General features: G+C 34.9%; 1 protein-coding gene across 2 annotated transcripts in view; it reads left to right on the top strand.

Moving 5' to 3' along the window:
- The window catches only part of TDRD3 (tudor domain containing 3), a 196,720-nt gene that overhangs the window by 131,107 nt on the left and 46,365 nt on the right, over positions 1 to 19,248 (top strand). For both annotated transcript variants that reach the window (XM_029210057.1, XM_029210058.1), the window contains 3 exons: positions 2,224 to 2,380; positions 3,155 to 3,280; positions 17,738 to 18,588. In XM_029210057.1, the coding sequence (XP_029065890.1) occupies positions 2,224 to 2,380; positions 3,155 to 3,280; positions 17,738 to 18,588 (1,134 nt within the window). The remainder of the gene's footprint in view (positions 1 to 2,223; positions 2,381 to 3,154; positions 3,281 to 17,737; positions 18,589 to 19,248) is intronic.

Below are 19,248 nucleotides of genomic sequence, written 5' to 3'. Positions count from 1 at the left end.
AATATAGGGCAATTGAAATTACCCAGTCTAAGATGCAGAAAGAGAAAAAAATGAAGAAAAATAGAGCCTAAGGGACCTATGAGGTACCATCAAATGTACCAACATACACATTATGTTGTGTATGTTCTCTTCCCAATAGAAGAGAAAAAGGGACAGAAAAAATATTTGAAGAACTAATGCCCCCAAATTCCCAAATTTGATGAAATCTACAAATCTAAGAAGCTTAGTGAACTCCAATAGGATAAAGTCAGAGACACACCAAGACACATAATCAAGTTGTTGGAAGCTACAGACAGGAAATCTTGAAAGCAGTGAGAGAGAAGCAACTCATCAAATACAAGGGATCCTCAATAAATAAATGACCAATTTTTCATCAGAAAGTATGGAGGCAAGGAAGCAGTGGGGTGATATATTGAAAGTACGGAAAGAAAAAAAACTGTTCACCTGTAATTCTGTATTCAGAAAAACTGTCATTTAAGAATGAAGGAGACTATCAAAAGGGCAGTTTGAAATTTTAATGACCAGGAACCCTGTTCTTTTGCATGTTGCATGGTATTCAGCTCTTTATTTTCAACAATTGAAAGAGGACTTGATTGGGATGTCAGTTGACAGGTTCTTAAAATAATTTTTGATAACAGGTGGTATAATAGGTTGAATTGTGTCCCATCCATCACCCCCATGCCACCCCCCCCACCAAACAAGATAGTTTGATGTCTTGACCACCAGTACCTTAAAGTGTGACTGACTCTCTTTGGAAACAGGATCTTAGCAGAGATACCAAGTTAAAAAGAGGTCATTAGGTTGGGCCCTAAGCCAATATGACCCTAATTTAATCTCCGTATAAAGAGGGGAAATTTAGACACAGAGATAGACACTTACAGAGGGAAGTTGACCTGAAGACACACAGTGAGAAGAGGGCTGTGTGACTGGAGTGATACATCTATAAGCTAAGGAATGCCCAGGATTGCCAGCAAACAACAGAAACTAGAAGAGGCAGGGAAGGTTCTTCCCTAAATCTGTCAGAGTGAGCATGGCCCTGCCAACAGCACTGAATGAGAGTTAACTGGTTAACTGCAAATCAGGTTAACAAGAAAGGTACAATAAGTTATACCAAGGTTGGATATTAATTGATTCTTGAGTGTGTTTGGTTAAATTCTATGTATGGGATAATATTCTTAATTAGATATTTACTTGGGAGATAATTAGGAGAGGGAAAGGCTTTGGAAGGATTTTTTTTTACATTTAGATAAGTTTTTGAATAAGAAGGATGAATTATAGTTTTAATGTCTAATCCTTTTTACATTTACTTTAGTATATCTACAGCAGGGATGTAAATTTTCTCTTATGTGTCAGCTCTGATCTGTTGATCATTGCTACTATATTTAGAAAGGGTTTTGTCTTTGGAAGTCACAAAATCAGGGTTTGAAAAAAAGTCAGGGTTTTAAAAACAGGATTTTTTAAAAAGTGCTGTGCTTTTAACAACGTCTACATGGGTATCAGAGTAGCTGTCTGCACCATGCATGCCATGTGTAATGCTATCTTAAAGCCTATCCATCTTAACTCTTAAATGTATAAAAGTTAGTTATGTATTCCTCAGCTGGTTATGATTCAGTAATTTCTTCATGGGATATGTTTATGTTACTTAAACAGTTCTTTAATTCTACTCAGGTCTAGATTTTTCAAGATTTGGGGTTCTGACATTTGTAAAGTAGATTTTTTATTTGGGGTACAGGCTGTCAAAGCCTCATAGATAGTATTGCTAATAAATATAGAGCAGAGTACTGAAACAATAGAGAGTAGAAAAAAAAACAAGCTACTGAGATGGTACCATTTTGTTAGCTTCTTTTTATACTTTGCATTTTTGGAGAGGTGCTATATAAATTGCACTTCCTTAGGACAGAGAAGTATCAACCATGAAAATTTTTCATTAGGTAGTTTTCACTGCTTGTATTATTTTCAAAAGCCTTATTCTGACATATAAAATTTCTTTTTTGTTTGTTTTGCATTTGTAATGATACAGAGAAAGTACTCAAGACACAACCCTGCATATCACAGATCCTTCCTTGACTATTGGTATGAAAAAACAGCAAGTGATGTATTAATATCACATTTTTTCTATAAACATCAGATGTAATTTTTAGTTAAAAAACAGCATGTAGTTAAAAACTTATACCTTGCTTGTTTATTGGCTATCAGCATAACTTTTCTCTTCGTTCTTTACAGGTTGATGAGAAGGCTCTGAGGCACATAACAGAAATGGGCTTTAGTAAAGAAGCATCAAGGCAAGCTCTCATGGATAATGGCAACAACTTAGAAGCAGCACTGAATGTACTTCTTAACAGCAATAAACAGAAACCTGTTACGGGTCCACCTCTGAGAGGTATAATTCATTAAGCAATGTGCCAGACAGTATTATTTGATTTTCAGAGAAATATATGTTGTTGACAAAGACTGGGTTTTGTTGCTGTGAAGGCTATAACTTCATTTACCATTATGGTAAGTGGAAGGAGCAGCAGTTTGGGAACCACAGTCTTATGTAGGTTATTCTTAGTCTCATTGTCTTCATCTTTATATAAAGTAGGTCTAATACCTTATTTAACAAGGCCATGAATAATACAGAAAATATGAAGTAACTAGCTCTATTAACTATTTCTAGAACTAGGCCATTTGTATAAATGACTAGTCTATAAACTTTTAATAATTAACAGGAACATGACTTTTATTTAATGTTATTTTAAAATTATTGTATGGTCAAATGTATTATGTGATTTTTCAAGTCCCAATCCTATATTCTTTTAAAAAAATAAGTGGTTGCTATACAGCAGAGATTGGCACAACATTGTAAATCAACTATACTTCAATTAAAAAAAAAAAAAAGTGGTTAAAGAAAAATCATATAAAAATGATTTATTTTCCTTAAAAGATAATTTACATGAACAAATTCAAATTTTCAGATAGATCATTTACAGGATTAAAGGTGCTACTTAATATAGTCATTTAAAAACATTTTTGTTTTAATGGATGTAGAATATACAGAAAAATATGAAAAGATATATATAAAGTTCTACTTAAGATGTCTGCTGATTATATTTTAGTGTATATTCTTCTTTTGTTTTTGCATGTATAATGTATATGTCTTGCTTTACTTCTTAAGGTAAAGGAAAAGGCAGGGGGCGAATAAGATCTGAAGATGAAGAGGAACTGGGAAATGCAAGGCCATCAGCACCAAGCACATTATTTGACTTCTTGGAATCTAAAATGGGGACTTTGAGTGTGGAAGGTAAGCCAGCTTAAAGTAGATTTCTTTTTTATTATTTATTTATTTATTTATTTATTTATTTATTTTTGGCTGCGTTGGGTCTTCGTTGCTGTGTGCGGGCTTTCTCTAGTTGTGGCAAGCGGGGGCTACTCTTCGTTGTGGTGCGTGGGCTTCTCATTGCGGTGGCTTCTCTTGTTGCGGAGCATGGCCTCTAGGCGCATGGGCTTCAGTAGTTGTGGCATGCAGGCTCAGTAGTTGTGGCTCGCAGGCTCTAGAGCGCAGGCTCAGTAGTTGTAGCATACGGGCTTAGTTGCTTCATGGCATGTCGGATCTTCCTGGACCAGGGCTCAAACCTATGTCCCCTGCATTGGCAGGCAGATTCTTAACCACTGCACCACGAGGGAAGTCCCTAAAGTAGATTTCTTTTTGAAACACCAAACTTTATTTGGAATTGTACAAAAAAGGTATAATATACTGACAGTGTGAATGTCTACTCTTGGGTATTTACAAATTTATTTAATTACAAATTTCCTGTTTGACAAAAGTACAGAAGAAAGTTTTAATTGTTGCATTCTGAAAATATTAAAGCTTATTTTGCCCTCTAACTGTATGATGGGCAATATCACCAAACTCTTTCCCTCAGTTTACTAGATGACAGATTTAGCTATGAAAACATATTGTTATGTTGGAGAAATTACTATATAACTTTATATAACTTTTTTGATTGTGAAATTGGTCTCTTTTTTCTCTACATATTACACGTTGTATGAAAATATGTGATTATGGTTAGGGTTAAATGAGCACAGTGAGTGAGTATGCTCCCACATTGTGATATATTTCTTAGTATGATATATTTTAGTGATTAACATAATACTGAAAGAGATATAATCATGTTAAATGTTTATTTTTTAATTGAAGTATGGAATATGATAAATATTTTCTAGAATTGTAAGATTTTAATATATGATTGCAAAAAGTTAGGGAAATATTCTTTTAGATTTAGTTTTCTCTTTCAGATATATTTCGAATTAAATTTAAGCTCAGAGATAAAACGCTTTTATAACAAATTTGAAGTTTACAGATTTCATGAAAATGGAATCTTTTGTTAGATGACAAAGAAAAGATAATGCATTGTTTGAAAAACAAATGTTGGATGTAGAATGTAGATGAGATTTGTAAGTAGACACATGTAAGAGCAATATTTTCTTGCTTTTAAAGTATGATGAGGGCTTCCCTGGTGGCGCAGTGGTTGAGAGTCCGCCTGCCAATGCAGGGGACACGGGTTCATGCCCTGGTCCGGGAAGATCCCACATGCCGCGGAGCGGCTACCGTGAGCCATGGCCGCTGAGCCTGTGCGTCCGGAGCCTGTGCTCCACAACGGGAGAGGCCACAACAGTGAGAGGCCCGTGTACCACAAAAAAAAAAAAAAAGTATGATGAATTCATTTCCTGTTGCTGTTTCACAAATTACCAAAAGGTCAGTGGCTTAAAACAATGCAAATATACTATCTCATAGTTTCTGTGGTTCAGGAGTCAAAACACAGCTTACTTGAGATCTCTGATCAATGTTTCACATACTAAAATCAAGATTTCAGCTGGGGCTGTGATCTTGCCTCAGGCTTAAGGTCCTCTTACAAGTTAACTGGTTGTTAGCAATATTCACTTCCTTGTGGATGTAGGACTGACATTCTTGCTTTCTTGTTTGATGTTTCCTGGGGAGTGCCTTCAGCTCCTAGAAGCCCTCAGGTCCTTGCCACGTGACCTCCTCCCTAGGCAGTTCACATGTTTGCTTCTGCAAGGTTAGCAGGAGAATCTCTACTGCTTCTTAAAATCTGACTTCTAGATATTTTTGTCCCAACCTTCCTTTATACTATCCCAATCAGAGCTCCTTTGATTTCCTTTTATCCTTCTTGTCTCCCTACATTTGCTTTTGACTCCTAGAGTCTCTACTAAATCCTAATGAAGTTGAGACCAAGAATAGTAATCTACGGTGACCTGTGTGTCTATCAGCTTTCAGTTCTCACAGAACACATCCTATACCAACAAAATGTAGTATACTAGCATTCCACTTGGGAAAAGGTATTAAAGTTAATTAAGATACATGACATGAATAATACACTGAAATCTAAACATCAGTGTTAGAGAGATTTACTTCTGAGGGGGCAGAAATTTATAAACACATATGTTAATATTGGATATTGTTTTAGTAGACTGTTTTGTATTTACATTATTGTTATTAATATGGTACAGAGTCAGCTAGAATGTGAGAAAGATATAGACATTATAATAGTATTTCACACCCTAGATTTTCACAAGGAATATAACCTGTGACCTTCATAAATCCCCAAATTAAAAAATTAGGTATTTCTAATGTTTGTAGAGGCTCTTAAATTTTATCCAAATTCACATGTTCCTTTGATCATTCTAACCCCAGAAATTACCCTCTCCAACTTACATTAGAGTTTTCTGTCCTACTTGATAACCACTGTTCTCAGAGAAGCAAATTTCTGTTCTTTCCTAGAAGTACTGTGTGGGGAGGCCAGCTAACCAAGATGGGAGATAGGCAGAGGCTTCTTAGAGTAGGTGGCATTTAGACAGGTCAAAGGAGGAGTGTTGGGGGAAGGGCGGTCCAGATGTAGGGAACTCTGCATGTCCAGGCTTGGAGGCAGCAGAACGCCAGTTCCTATGCCTGGGAGGTTAAGGGAGAGGTAGAGGTATAAGGCCAGATGTAAAAGTGGTAGTCTGGAGCCAGATCAAGAGGATTTTGTCCTAAGGAGTTTTTACTGTATCCAAATGACAGTGTAAAGCCATGAAAGGGTTTGTGGCATGACAGTAACAAAGTTTGGTGCTTTCAGAAAAAAAATTTGTCCGTTGGCAAGGTGGAAAATGGGATTGAGACTGAAGTGAGGCTACAACTGTTTGTGTTGTAAGAAATTGTTCATTCTATATATGCAGTATTTTATGTAGTATTTATTTGTACCTGGTCTATGATAAGCAGCAGGGATACAAAATTTAATAAAATACCTCATTCAGAAAATTCATGGAAATAGATGGATTTTGTAGCTCTTGCCCCAAAGAAGCTTACTGTTAGTTTGTGAGACAGAAGAAACCACAAATTTAAAAGGTCATAGGAATGCTTATTAAAAAGAATATTATTATTTACTTTGTGTAAACCTTTTTATCATTTACTTAGTGTAAGCAACACTAAACAAAATATAAAGACTTAGCAGAGGTATTTTGAATACAATAGTCACATCTGATCAGGCGTTTTTGTAATCTGTAATAATATTACATTCTTTATTTCAAAGTTTTATTGCCAAAATAAGGCTAACTAGTTGTTTTGAATGGCTAAGAAATCCTTTAAACAGGCAGCCTTGAAAATACTGCTTGGTTTGCTATTTCATTGTTTTAAATGTTTGAGCAGAGAAACTTATCCTTTCAGTAATAGCTCTTCTCACCCTAAACTCTTTCTTTCATGATGCTGACATCGCATCAGAGGAGATTAATGATAACAAACATGAGCACAAGCAGCGGGACAATAAATTGATACATATATGGACTGAAGATTATCCTGCTTGTAGATGTTTCTTATGCAGGCATGCCTGGAAGATATTGCAGGTTCGGTTCCAGACCACCGCAATAAAGTGAATATTGCAATAAAGCAAGTCTCAGTGCATATAAAAGTTACGTTTAAAAAAAAAAAGTTTATCCTATATTGTAGTCTGTTAAGTGTGCAATAGTATTATGTCTGGAAAAACAATGTACATACCTTAATTAAAAATGCTTTATTGTTAAAAAAAATGCTAACCATCATCTGAGGCTTCAGCAAGTCATAGTAGTGACATCAAAGATCACTGATCACAGATCACCATAACAAATATAATAATAATGAAAAAGTTTGAAATATTTTGAATTACCAAAATGTGACACAGAGAATGGAAGTGAGCAAATGCTGTTGGAAAAGTGGTGCCAGTAGGCTTCCTTGATGCAGGATTGCCACAAGCCTTCAATTTGTTAAAAAAAAAATGCAGTATCTGCAAAGCGCAATAAAACAAGGTGTGCCTGTATTCTCTTGGCTCTGTCTTCACGCAGTCCTGTTACAATAAAGGTGACAGGATTAATGGAAACGCTTGATGTGTTGTCCTCCTCAGGTATCTTGCAAAAAAAAAGGTCATTCTGTTATTCCTTCTCTTATTAATTCTCATACTATTGAGGTATTCCTAGGTGAGCTGAGGTTCATAGTAAAATAAACAGCTGAGGCAAGTTAATGAATTGTTCTTCTGCTTACTTCATGATTTCATGTTTCTTTTTAATTGAAAATAAAGCCCAGAATAACCTCTTACTTTTGTAAACCTGAATCTCCACTTTGGTTTTCCCTCAGAATTTGGTCATTGTTCCATAAATCTTATGTTCTAAAATTAACTCTGCATTGATGGGAGAAAATATTGGCCATTTTTCTAAGGAAAATCTAGAAAGCTTTTCAGGATAGAGTCTCCATAAATTTTAATGGTTAAATGCCTTATGGACAGCTAATGAAAATAACTATGGGCTTTTAACTTTATTCATGTTCATATCATCAGTGTCATTATTTGTGTCTGTTACATACCTAAATTGATTATAAAGAAGTTATCATTATTCAATGATGTGTATATTTGGATTTTTTTTAAATGTTTGTTTCTAATTCAGTTGAGTTATCAAACCTCTCTTGCTTCTATGTTTTGTATCATTTAAGCTATCTGAGGATTTTGTTTAGTTCAGGTAACCCTAAAAGTCATGTTTAGCTGAATAAGCCTAGGCCTGGATGGACTTGTTATGTCATATCAAATTCTGTGTAATGTGTTAGGCTTGTTGGAAAAAAAAAATACATCCTCTAAGAATGTGTTTCTTACAGATTTAATGCAGGTAAGTAACACATTTACTTTCACATTGTATTATATAATTTCCTCTAAAAGAACAAAGGGCACTATCATTTCTTTATCCTGATTTTTAGAAATTTCCGTCAGAGATACAGGCTTACCTTGGAGATAATGCGAGTTTGGTTCCAGACTTCTACAATAAAGCAAACATCACAATAAAGCGAGTCACACAAATATTTTTTGATTTTTCAGTAGTATAAAAGTCATGTTTACACTATACAGTAGTCTGTTAAGTATGAAATAGCATTATGTCTAAAAAAACAATGTACATACCTTAATTAAAAATTACTTTATTGCTCAAAAATGCTAACCATCATCTAACAAATTCAGAGTTGCCACAGATCTTCAGTTTGTAAGAAACGCAGTATTGGCAAAGTACAATAAGGTGAAATGCAATAAAATAAGTAGTGCCTATAATTGATCATCACATGTACTTTTCCTAGAGATTTTCTCGTATCATTAACGTTTTTGTTGTGTCTTTTAATTCAAGTCAAATGTAATTCTAGTTGACATTATTATCAATATTCTGAAAAAAATGAGGTTGGGCTTCCCTGGTGGCACAGTGGCTGAGAGTCCGCCTGCCGATGCAAGGGACACAGGTTCGTGCCCGGGTCCAGGAAGATCCCACACGCCGCGGAGCAGCTGGGCCCGTGAGCCATGGCCACTGAGCCTGCGCGTCCGGAGCCTGTGCTCCGCAACGGGAGAGGCCACAACAGTGAGAGGCCCGCGTACCGCAAAAAAAAAAAAAAAAAAAAATGATGTTGGATTACATTGTTTTATGGGAGTAATCACTAAAGTGTTCTATGTGATATGTAATAATTTGATGTCAAGTTGGTTGATGTCAATATTCAACTGATGAGTTTGTGATAGGGTTGTGTTCGAAAGGCTCATATATAGGCTCTTAAAAAAATTTTTGGTTTCATAGACTAGATAGAGTTCATGGCCAGATTATCAGGCCAACTTTCAACTTTACATACCTTAAGTTTATCAATATATTACTTCAGTAATACATAACTACCATTTGAAACGATGCCCACTAGAAATATATATTTTAAGTTTCAACTTGGGACAAAAAGAGTAGGTTTTATTCTTTCTATTATCATGGAAGATATCTGGGTTGGCCAGAGATAGAGGGAGGGGTTGCCTTAAGACAGTAACTTTACTGTTTTAACTTTTTACATCTAAATAAAACCAGGAAAACCTTCATTTTTCCAAATGGGGAACAAGAGGCATTGTGAGAAAAGTGGACAGAGTAACTTTCTTAAATTCATACTCCTCTGTTTCCTTGTTTCTATAGCTTATTTTGTAAATTAAGTATGTGTTACAAGTTTTATTTATGTTTCTCCGTATTTTGTGTCAAAAGTTTAGAAAGTAGACTAGAGAATATGACCCAGTTGTATAAAGGGTAAACACTTAGAAAAATATGAACAGAATTCAAATAGAGATATTTTTTATGAAAAGGATAAGATTTAAATTAAACAATTATAGGAACTAAGAACTCATCCAACATTCATAAATGTTGGACATGGTCATAGGTGATCAAGCTTCCCCTTTCCAGGACCCAGTCTCATCTTCTACTTTTCCTCTTTTATTCCTTGGTTCATAGAATTCTGTAATCTCTCAAGAAGCATGATTATCTGAGTCACAGTCCTTTTGGCTTGTTGGTATAATTGAGAAGAGCACCTCATAGCTAGTTCCATCTGTGTCCTTTCTACTTTCAAGCTTGCCAGCTTGTTGCTTTCTTGTAGGACTTGCTGAAGGCAATAAGAAGTAACCAACACCTTTCATCGCCCTGACATTTTCATACCAAGTTCTCTAAAGCATTGGCCTCATTAGTTAGGTGGTCTCAGTTCCAAGACAGTAGGCTACAGTTTAACCAAACAATGAGGAGTGCCAACTTCTGTTAGGGAATGAAGCAGCTTTCACTACCCTGCACCCTTCCTTTACTAAACAAGTTTTACATTTTAGGTCTGTCACTTGTATCACTCTTTTTCCTGGCACTAATTTCTGAATTAGTTTACATTAAGCTGTAAGCCACAGAAATCCAAATATGCAAAAAAAAGTAATGTATTGGCTTATATAAGTGGAAGGTCTTTCTCTGTCTCTGAATTGTGTGTTGATGGGCTGTCTTCACGTGGTAGCAAAGATTGGCCCAGGTAGCACCAGGTATAGCATAAGGCCAATGTATATAAGGGGGCATAATGACATATAAAGATAGGCACGTAAAAACACTTATCTTAATTTTCCAAGCACATTTTTTCTGGGAAAAGATAAATACCTTTCATCATATGATTATTGATTCCCCAAGGTCAACTCCCAGTGGAGATGCTGGCATTTGTGTGTGTGAAGCGGCTGAAATAGGAGTACAAAGAGACTTGGATGGTCTGCTTGACAGTTGTTGGTGTCAAATCTCCATTCATAATATGAAAAAGTAATAAAAAAAAATATTTCTCAGAAACAATCAAATGGCCCTTATACCTGGAATATCAGACAGAAAAAAGACCTTCCATCTTCTAATGTCTATATCTGCCTCCTTCTTAGTCAGGAGAGCTTAGGACATCTTAATTGATTCTGGATTATATGTTAAAGGGGAGGGAGTAGTTATCACTGAAAGCAGAGTTCTTTTACCAAAAGAAGAGGAGAATTGAATGGATGCTGTGGCAGATAAATACAACTGATTCTACCACTAACTTAACTCACAGCTCTTGTATTTTACTAGTTGTATGTCTTTGGGAAAGTTATATAATCTCTCAAACCTTAATTTCATTATTGGGAAATGGGGAAACAGTAGCACCACCTAAGTTTAGAGTTATTGAGAAGATCAAATTAGATTATGCATAAAAGTGCTAAGCACAGTGTTTGGCACATAGGCCTCCATGTAATGGTAGTTCTGACACCACCGCCACCACCACTATCATCATCGTTAACATCATTGTGATTAGCAGTAGTAGCGATAGCATCCTCCACTCATTGTGTCCTCATCTCCTCCCCTACTACCCAACTTTAGGCCCTCATCAACCCTCCACTGACTTTTTGCAGAACTTTATCATCTCATCCTCCATTTTGCAAACAGTGATCTTTCAAGACACAAATTTGATCCCACTACCCCCTTGCTTAAAATGCTCCATTGACTCTTCTTGTTGGCAGAATAAAATTCAGATTATATTACATATACTATTTTTGTGGAGTTCCATTTCTTTATTTTCTGTGGATTTTGTGAGAAGTAGCATTTTTCTTGGTTAATGGTACTGCATAATTTCAAATTCCGCATAATATTCAGATGTAATATATTTAGATGGTAGCAGGTATAATATTAATGGTTGGTGAGTAATGCATATGAAGTCGCAGGCTTTTTGGATGGTTGGTAGGTGTCTTTTTTGGTTTTGTTTTATTTTCATTTAATCAAGTTTCAAGTCAGTTTAAATAGTTTGACTTATAGATTTATAGCTTGAATTTTAAAGAATGAAGAATAGGGATACAGGAAGGGAATGTGATAGAATGGTAACAATTTTATTGGAAGGCCAGAAAACTAGGTCAAGAAGACAAGGAGAATGTGTATGTGTTAGCCTAGATGTTCTTGTGAAGGATTTCCTCAAGAAAGGATTGCCCATGTATTGAGTATCGTGTATGTTTACGTCGCCCATGTATTGAGTATTGTGCATGTTTACATCCAGTTGCATCAAACAACATTCCTCCTCATTTCCCTATGCAACTGATTGATTGAAATTGATGGTGGAATGCTTACTTGGAAGCCAGGGATGAATGATTGCTATGTGAATAGTCATAAGCTGTTAGCAAAAGAGAGAAAATGTGTAGTTATCTATCCACTGCCTGTCACTTTCTCTCTATCCCTAACCACCAGTATGACCTTCCCAGTCCTTGATTTTTTCTTATAGGACTGATTTCTTTCTACCATTCCTTTCTTTTTTTTGAAGTGCAAATTTACCCCACATATCTAGATAGTGCTTTAAGATTTACTTGAGATAGTTGTTTCTAATTCTGTAATGTGGACTTGTTACCTTAACAGTGAATAGTCTGTACCAGTGATACTGTAGTCTATACTGGTATAGTGTCTGATTTTGAATAAGTACAGATAAGTACTGAAATTGAGAGTAAGTATTCAGAAACTCTTTTAGCAGTTTGTCAATGCCTCAATATTTGTTACTGCATTTTACAAAAGTGACAGTCAACAGTTGATTGGAAATTAAAACCAAAACCAATAACTACAACAAAAACCCTGGTCCTTAGCTAGAATTACTTTGAAATGCTCTGATCTGTGTTGTTATGACATTGTGGTGCCTAGATTTTTAAGCATTCTGACAGCATAGCACCTGACATTATCCAGGTAGTTTAAGGTTCTAGATAAAATAGCAGGTGGAAAGTGAAAATATGCCACAGTGCTGCACAGGTAATGTCCGGATTATTAATGTAAAGTTAGTAGTTATTTGAATTTAAAAATTAATTGTATATAGAAATTTACATGTAGATTTAGGGATAACTTTAGTGAAACAATTTAAAGGTAATGTATAGAAAGTTGGTGAAAATTGGCTTACTGTGAATTTGAAATACACTTTTTAAAGATATGTTTTTAAAAAATCAAGGAGAGATACTCAGCAGGCGGTAGAATTTAGAGATTGAATAGAGCTGGAAGAGTCAGCAAAGGAAACTGAGAAAACAGCTGCCAAAAAGTAGGAGGAGTAGAAACAGAGATAAGGATGGGAGGTGTCCATTGGGTTTACATAGCATTAAGAGTGTGCTGGTGAATGTTTAACAACTGGCTGTGGGGGAAGAGGTGGGAGGCAGGGGAGGGATGCTCTGATTTTTAGCTTTTCCTGATTTCTGTGGTGTAAATATTCCACTATGGCTAATTTCAAGCTATCAAAAATTAGCTAGTTTCAACCTGCAACCAGATTGCAGATTTTCTGAAAATTTAATAATCTGTTTTTGTTCAATATTCAGACTGGCTCCAACACACCACTGATTGGAGACCTTGACGAAAATAGTGTCAGTGAAGTAGTGGGGTTAGAAGACAAGCTGAAGGATATCCAGTAGATAAATGTTCTATGGATGTTAAAGTGATTATTTTGAAGAGAGTGGTAAGAAAGGACGTATTTAATATAGCATGAAAAAGTTATGCTTTAGGCTTGAGGTGATGGGCAGTTTCTCTTCCTATAACACAATATTTTTAAAAGGCTACAGTTTATTTTTTACTATATGGAGAACATAATCATTTAATAACCACTTGCGTTTATATGTACCTGCTAAGAATGAAACATAGTTCCTTGTCTTAACCTTTTTAATCTAAGTCAGAATTCATACAGAATAAATTTATAGAGGAAGTAACTTTTTACAGAGGACACAAAGTATAAATTTTGAGCTGATAGATAAAATTTTATAGCCAAAGAGTTTTGTGATCATTACAGAATATACACAATATCTAATGATATTTTACACAAAAGCCCTGATTTGTATAACTGAGAAGATTAGTTGAAAATTTTGATGTGAAAAAAAATGTAATCGGGTTTATATATAAACATAGAAATATTAGAAAATGTTATGCTTCTTTTTTAATGTGAATTCATGTACTAATCAGTTAATACCATCTTTTTGTAACAAGTATCTTTAATGATTTGTTTTTATTTTGCTTTATTTGTTGAAGGATTACTCAGCAGTAATTTTAACCATTCTTCTTGAATTAATGTCTGCATTAGTAGGTAACCTGTTGTACTGTGGTACTATGACTTTTTAAAAATAGTATCTAGCCCATAAATGGCCATTCCTTTGGTTTTGCCAAAGAGCTTTTGTGATTTCTGCATCGCACCAGAAATGAACAAATGTAGGTGATAAAATTGTAGTTAACATGTTGGTTACATTCTGTTTTGTTCCTGTGGGCAGGCAGGTTGGCATAATGAGAAAATTGTGGGCTTTTGCTTCAGTTAGATTTGAGTTAAGCTCTGGCTTCAACATTTTCTAGCTGTTAGCCTTGCTTTTTGTTAATTCACTTGTAAAATGGGGATAATAATATTGCCCTTCAGCGTGGTTAGGAGAATTATATGAAGTAATGTAGTCAAAAGACCTTAAAGTAGAGTCAGGTACGTAGTAAAGTCTTAATGAAGTCATTTCTTCAGGTAGGTGTCTCAGAATAAAATGAAGAGTCATCCTGGGAAACAAAATATACCTGTTTTTTTACTATAAAAAGCAGGTACAACTGTGACTGGAGAATGAATACTCTGCAAAGAAGTATTAATATTTTAAGATACCTGATTAATTAAGCATATTCTTATGTACAGACCCAAATAATTTGTGACAATTAGTAAATTCGTTCTTAATGATCCTTGCATTTCAAATCATGGGGCTGTAAAACATTGTAATCAATTATCTTGTAAAGATGAATTTTGAAACTCATGATCTGGTCTAATAGGAACATTTTATTACAAGGCAAATGAAACTCATGTAGTAGTCTTTGATTAATTTTATCATATGGACTTGTATCACTTTAATTTTTTAGATGTTTTCACAGTTTTATCTATTTTGTGATGAATTTTTCTGTCATTTTTTTGCTAATTTTCTTTTTTTTTTCTCCTATTTAATATTAAATATTACCAATTTCCATTTATGCTTTTGTTTTGGTTCATCTTTCCCCTTCAGGTCATTAAAAAAAAGAAAAAAATAGTGATGCATTTTATTCTCCTTCCTATACAGAAGAGTGTCTCAGTATATTCCTATTAGAGTGACTGTAGACCTGGCCCCTGGTGCCAATTAGTATTTTGGTGGCTTGGGATGATCATGCCTCCTCACGAAAGGTGGCAGAGAGCCACTAGATTCAGAATTGAATGATGCAGAATTGAGGAATGATGCAGATTCAGAATTGAATGATGCAGAGTTGAGCTTTCTATTTGACTTTTGGGCTATTTCTTAATTTATTTAAAATCACCGTTCCAGAATTTAGTGATTGAGCATATTTTTTTATTTATTTAATAGATTAGTTCAGTTTCAAAATATTTACTTTATATCTGACATCATTACTTAACTACCTAAGATAAAAGGTATTAGGTTTAAGGAAATCCAAGAATGATGAAACCTTTAAGGACCTTCCTTGGCTTACTGTTATTTTATTTTGGAATTAAATGGATGTATATGAAAACTATGTTTTTTTGTTTTGCGGTACGCGGGCCTCTCACTGTCGTGGCCTCTCCTGTTGCGGAGCACAGGCTCAGTGGCCATGGCTCATGGGCCCAGCTCCTCCGCGGCATGTGGGATCTTCCCGGACCGGGGCACGAACCCGTGTCCCCTGTATCGGCAGGTGGACTCTCAACCACTGTGCCACGAGGGAAGCCCGAAAACTATGTTCTTTAAAAGCACAATTTTATCTTCTGCCTCATCGAGTTTATTTTTTTTTAAGGCGTTCTTATTTAAAAAGCAGTTTCCTTTATAGATTCTTCTCTCACTATATTGCCTCAGCATAATAATGTAAATGAAGTATATTCTTTAGTAGTAAAATTAATTGTTTTATTCTGTAATCTAGTGTACATCTTCAGTTAAAATAGATTAGGAAATCTTTACTTTTTTTCTTCTTTTAGAAGAACTGAAATCAAATTCTCCCACACCTACCAAGCCTAATTGAAGGCTTCATTCTGTATATGTGGTTATTCAACTGCCATTTGTAGTCCAGGATACTCAGTTACTCTCATGATGACTTAAGTTATTTGTATTTCCTGATGATCATGGATTTTGGTGTCCCTAACTGGAATAATTTTGAAAAATTGATCCCTAAACACAGATCTAAAAAGCTTACTCCCTGAATATCTATTCAAACCTTGTTGTCAGGAAATAAAATACCTTCATATTTGATTTATTTTGGAAGCTGAAAAATTTCTTCAATTCAATATATAAAGGACTTTACCTCTCTCTATTAAATAAACCCCACAATACCTGTATGTTATGACTACTGTGGGGACTATTGATAATGTGTATAAAGTGCTAGTGTGGGGTACCTAATACATAGCAGATTGTCAGCAAGAGACGGCTGCTGCCCTTATTCTCTAATAATGACTGGAACAAATGCCAAAACATGCTTTCTGCTGAAAATGCTCATTTGTGTCCATTTTTCTTCTCGCTAAAGAAAAAATTAATATTGACTACAGTGATTTAAAAATAAGATATTTGTGTTATATTTATAAAGCCCATCTTGGGAAAAAGTGATTTTGTAAAAATGTCTCTGTAGATGGTCTTGGCTATTATTTGAGATCTTGCATATTTGAAAATTTTTTATTCTTAGTCACAATTAATGGGTGGTTTGGCTGAATATGGAATTGTACTTAGAAAATAATTTTCCTTTAATTTCAAAGACATTTAAAGTCTGTTAGATTGCTTTCTAGCTTCCAGTGGTTCCATTGAGAAGTTTCTTTTCATTTTGAGCCTTGATCTTTAGTCTTGACTTGCTTTGTCATTCAGGAACTTTTAAAGGTCTTCTCTTTATTCCTATTGATCTAAACATTTTATCTGGTACCTTTTTTCCTCCAGTGGGTGTTTGGAAATGTATGGAGACAGTTTGAGTAGTCACAGTGACTAGGAATCCTGAGGGAGAATGCTTTAGGATTTAGTATCTGAAGGTCAAAGAAGTTAATTTTCTTGCAAATACAGGAAACATTCTCACCCAGAATGTCAATAGTGCCCCTGTTAAGAAGTATTGTGACCGTGGAGAAATGTAAGAATAATCCTGATCTGCATATTGATTATAGTGTATGACAAGAGAAACAAGATGTGTACACCAAAGACCAGTCCATATGATTGGTAATAGTATTATAGACATGCTATGTGAAACAATGGAGGAAGAAAGAGTAAGTGACACAGTACAAACTGAAGTAGAATAAAAATCATTATGTGAAATATAACCATCAGATTATGAGTGTATATTTACCATGTTACTGATTTTGATTTCTAGTTGTACATTATCTGCACTATTTTGCTTAATCATATTTTTGACACTTTTTTCTGTATTTCCAAGTAGTACCTGTTCCTAATTACTTTGATAGGTCTATAGTAAATATCTAATTGTAATCCAAACACTTGGCAATTCCAGATCCAGAAAGATTTGAGAAATATTTTTTTTTGCAAAGACTAGAACTTGACTGACAATGATAGCTATACATTTTAAATGGGACTGGGATTCAGAAAGGACTTGAGCAAGGGTTGTACTTGTACCGTTTTATAGCAGCTTCTGTGTTATCAGGTTGCAGTTCTATTTCATTACTGGCTTGGGAAATGAATTACCAGAATAGCATATATAGATTGGCTATGTTATAACAGTGCAAACATTCAGTGACAAAGACAACTTGTTTTTGAATCCACCATTTATTCATGGTTCACATCATTGCTTTACTTCACTAATGTGGCTAACCAGGCAAACTGTACATTAGAAATACAGGACTCTAACAAAGTAAAGAGGGATTAAGATAATGAGGTGGGAAGATACTGGAAGATGTTAAAATAGTAGTTTGATAATTAAGTATTAATACAGAGTCTTCATTTTAATATGCATATGATATATTTTTACTTTTCAGAACCTAAATCACAGCCACAGCAGCTTCATCAAGGACAACACAGATTGTCAAATACTGAGCAAAATGGAGTAAAAGATAATAATCAACCAAGATATCTTCCTCGAAATGATACCAGACAGCCAAGGAATGAAAAACCTCCTCGTTTTCAAAGAGACATCCAAAATTCAAAGTCAGTTTTAGAAGGCAGTGGATTACCTAGAAACAGAGGTTCTGAAAGACCAAGTACTTCTTCAGGATCTGAAGTATGGGCTGAAGAGAGAATCAAGTGTGATAGACCATATTCTAGATATGATAGAACTAAAGATACTTCATACCCTTTAAGTTCCCAGCACAATGATGCTGCATTTAAAAAAAGGGATAACTCTATGCAAAGCAAATCAGGAAAAGTTCCATCCTATGCAGAGGCAAAAGAAAATCCACTTCCTCAAGAATCCATAGATTATAATAATCAAAAACGTGGGAAAAGAGAAAGCCAAACAGCAAATCCTGATCATTTTTATGATAGGAAACCACGAACAATAAATAATGAAGCTTTTAGTGGTGTAAAAATTGAAAAACATTTTAATGTAAATGCTGATTACCAGAATCCTGTCCGAACAAATAGTTTCATTGGTGTTCCAAATGGAGAGACAGAAATGCCACTGAAGGGAAGGCGAGTAGGACCTATTAAGCCAGCAGGACCCATCACAGCTACACCCTATGATGATAAAATATTTTACAATAGTGGGCCCAAAAGAAGATCTGGGCCAATTAAACCAGAAAAAGTACTTGAATCATCTATTCCTATGGAGTATGCAAAACTGTGGAAACCTGGAGATGAATGTTTAGCACTTTATTGGGAAGACAACAAGGTATGCATGTTATAAAGTTATTAAATACTAATAGTACTGAATGTAACAGGCTAGTGAGACCATAGAAAGCCATTACTTTGGGACTGAGTTGTGTTCTATGATTGTACTAGTCTGTAAAGTCTTTGAATAGATGTATACATATATAACTTATCAAAGGGAAAACAAAATATTTAATATTTTTTATGGAGGCTTAGGAGTCCCATAGGATTTAGTTATGTTAGATTTGATTTTCACCTGCATATCAGAAAAGTATTGTAAAAGTGATTAAGTGAAGTTGATGAGTTACTTCAGTTATCATCAACTGAACTATTAATATTTTCTTTCTAGTAAAATTATACTGATTCACAAGGGAGAAAATCAGTTGAATGACACAAATGCTGCAGATTTCATTTAATTTAAAGATAAATACACAGCCTACTTTAAAAAAATTAAGAGCAGGAAGGTTAATTATTTAGCTAATAATAAATAATTTAAGAAACAAATCATTTAAACAATCTTCAGTTCTACATTATATTCTGGCTAAAAGGGAAAGAGGGAAATCGTGAAAAAAAAAAAAAAAAAGAAGATGAGGTTGAGAAGGAATACAGTGCATCAGATAAAAGAGCCTGGCTGAGAGGGAGAAGACCAACACAGTGCAAACAGGAAGGGGAAGAGGACAGA

The sequence above is a fragment of the Monodon monoceros genome, unplaced genomic scaffold (assembly GCF_005190385.1).
Source record: "Monodon monoceros isolate NGI ecotype Baffin Bay Population unplaced genomic scaffold, NGI_Narwhal_1 Super_Scaffold_8, whole genome shotgun sequence".
Classification (NCBI taxonomy): domain Eukaryota; kingdom Metazoa; phylum Chordata; class Mammalia; order Artiodactyla; family Monodontidae; genus Monodon; species Monodon monoceros.
The sequence above is the reverse complement of the archived record's forward strand: the minus strand, read 5'-3'. Positions and strand labels throughout refer to the sequence as shown.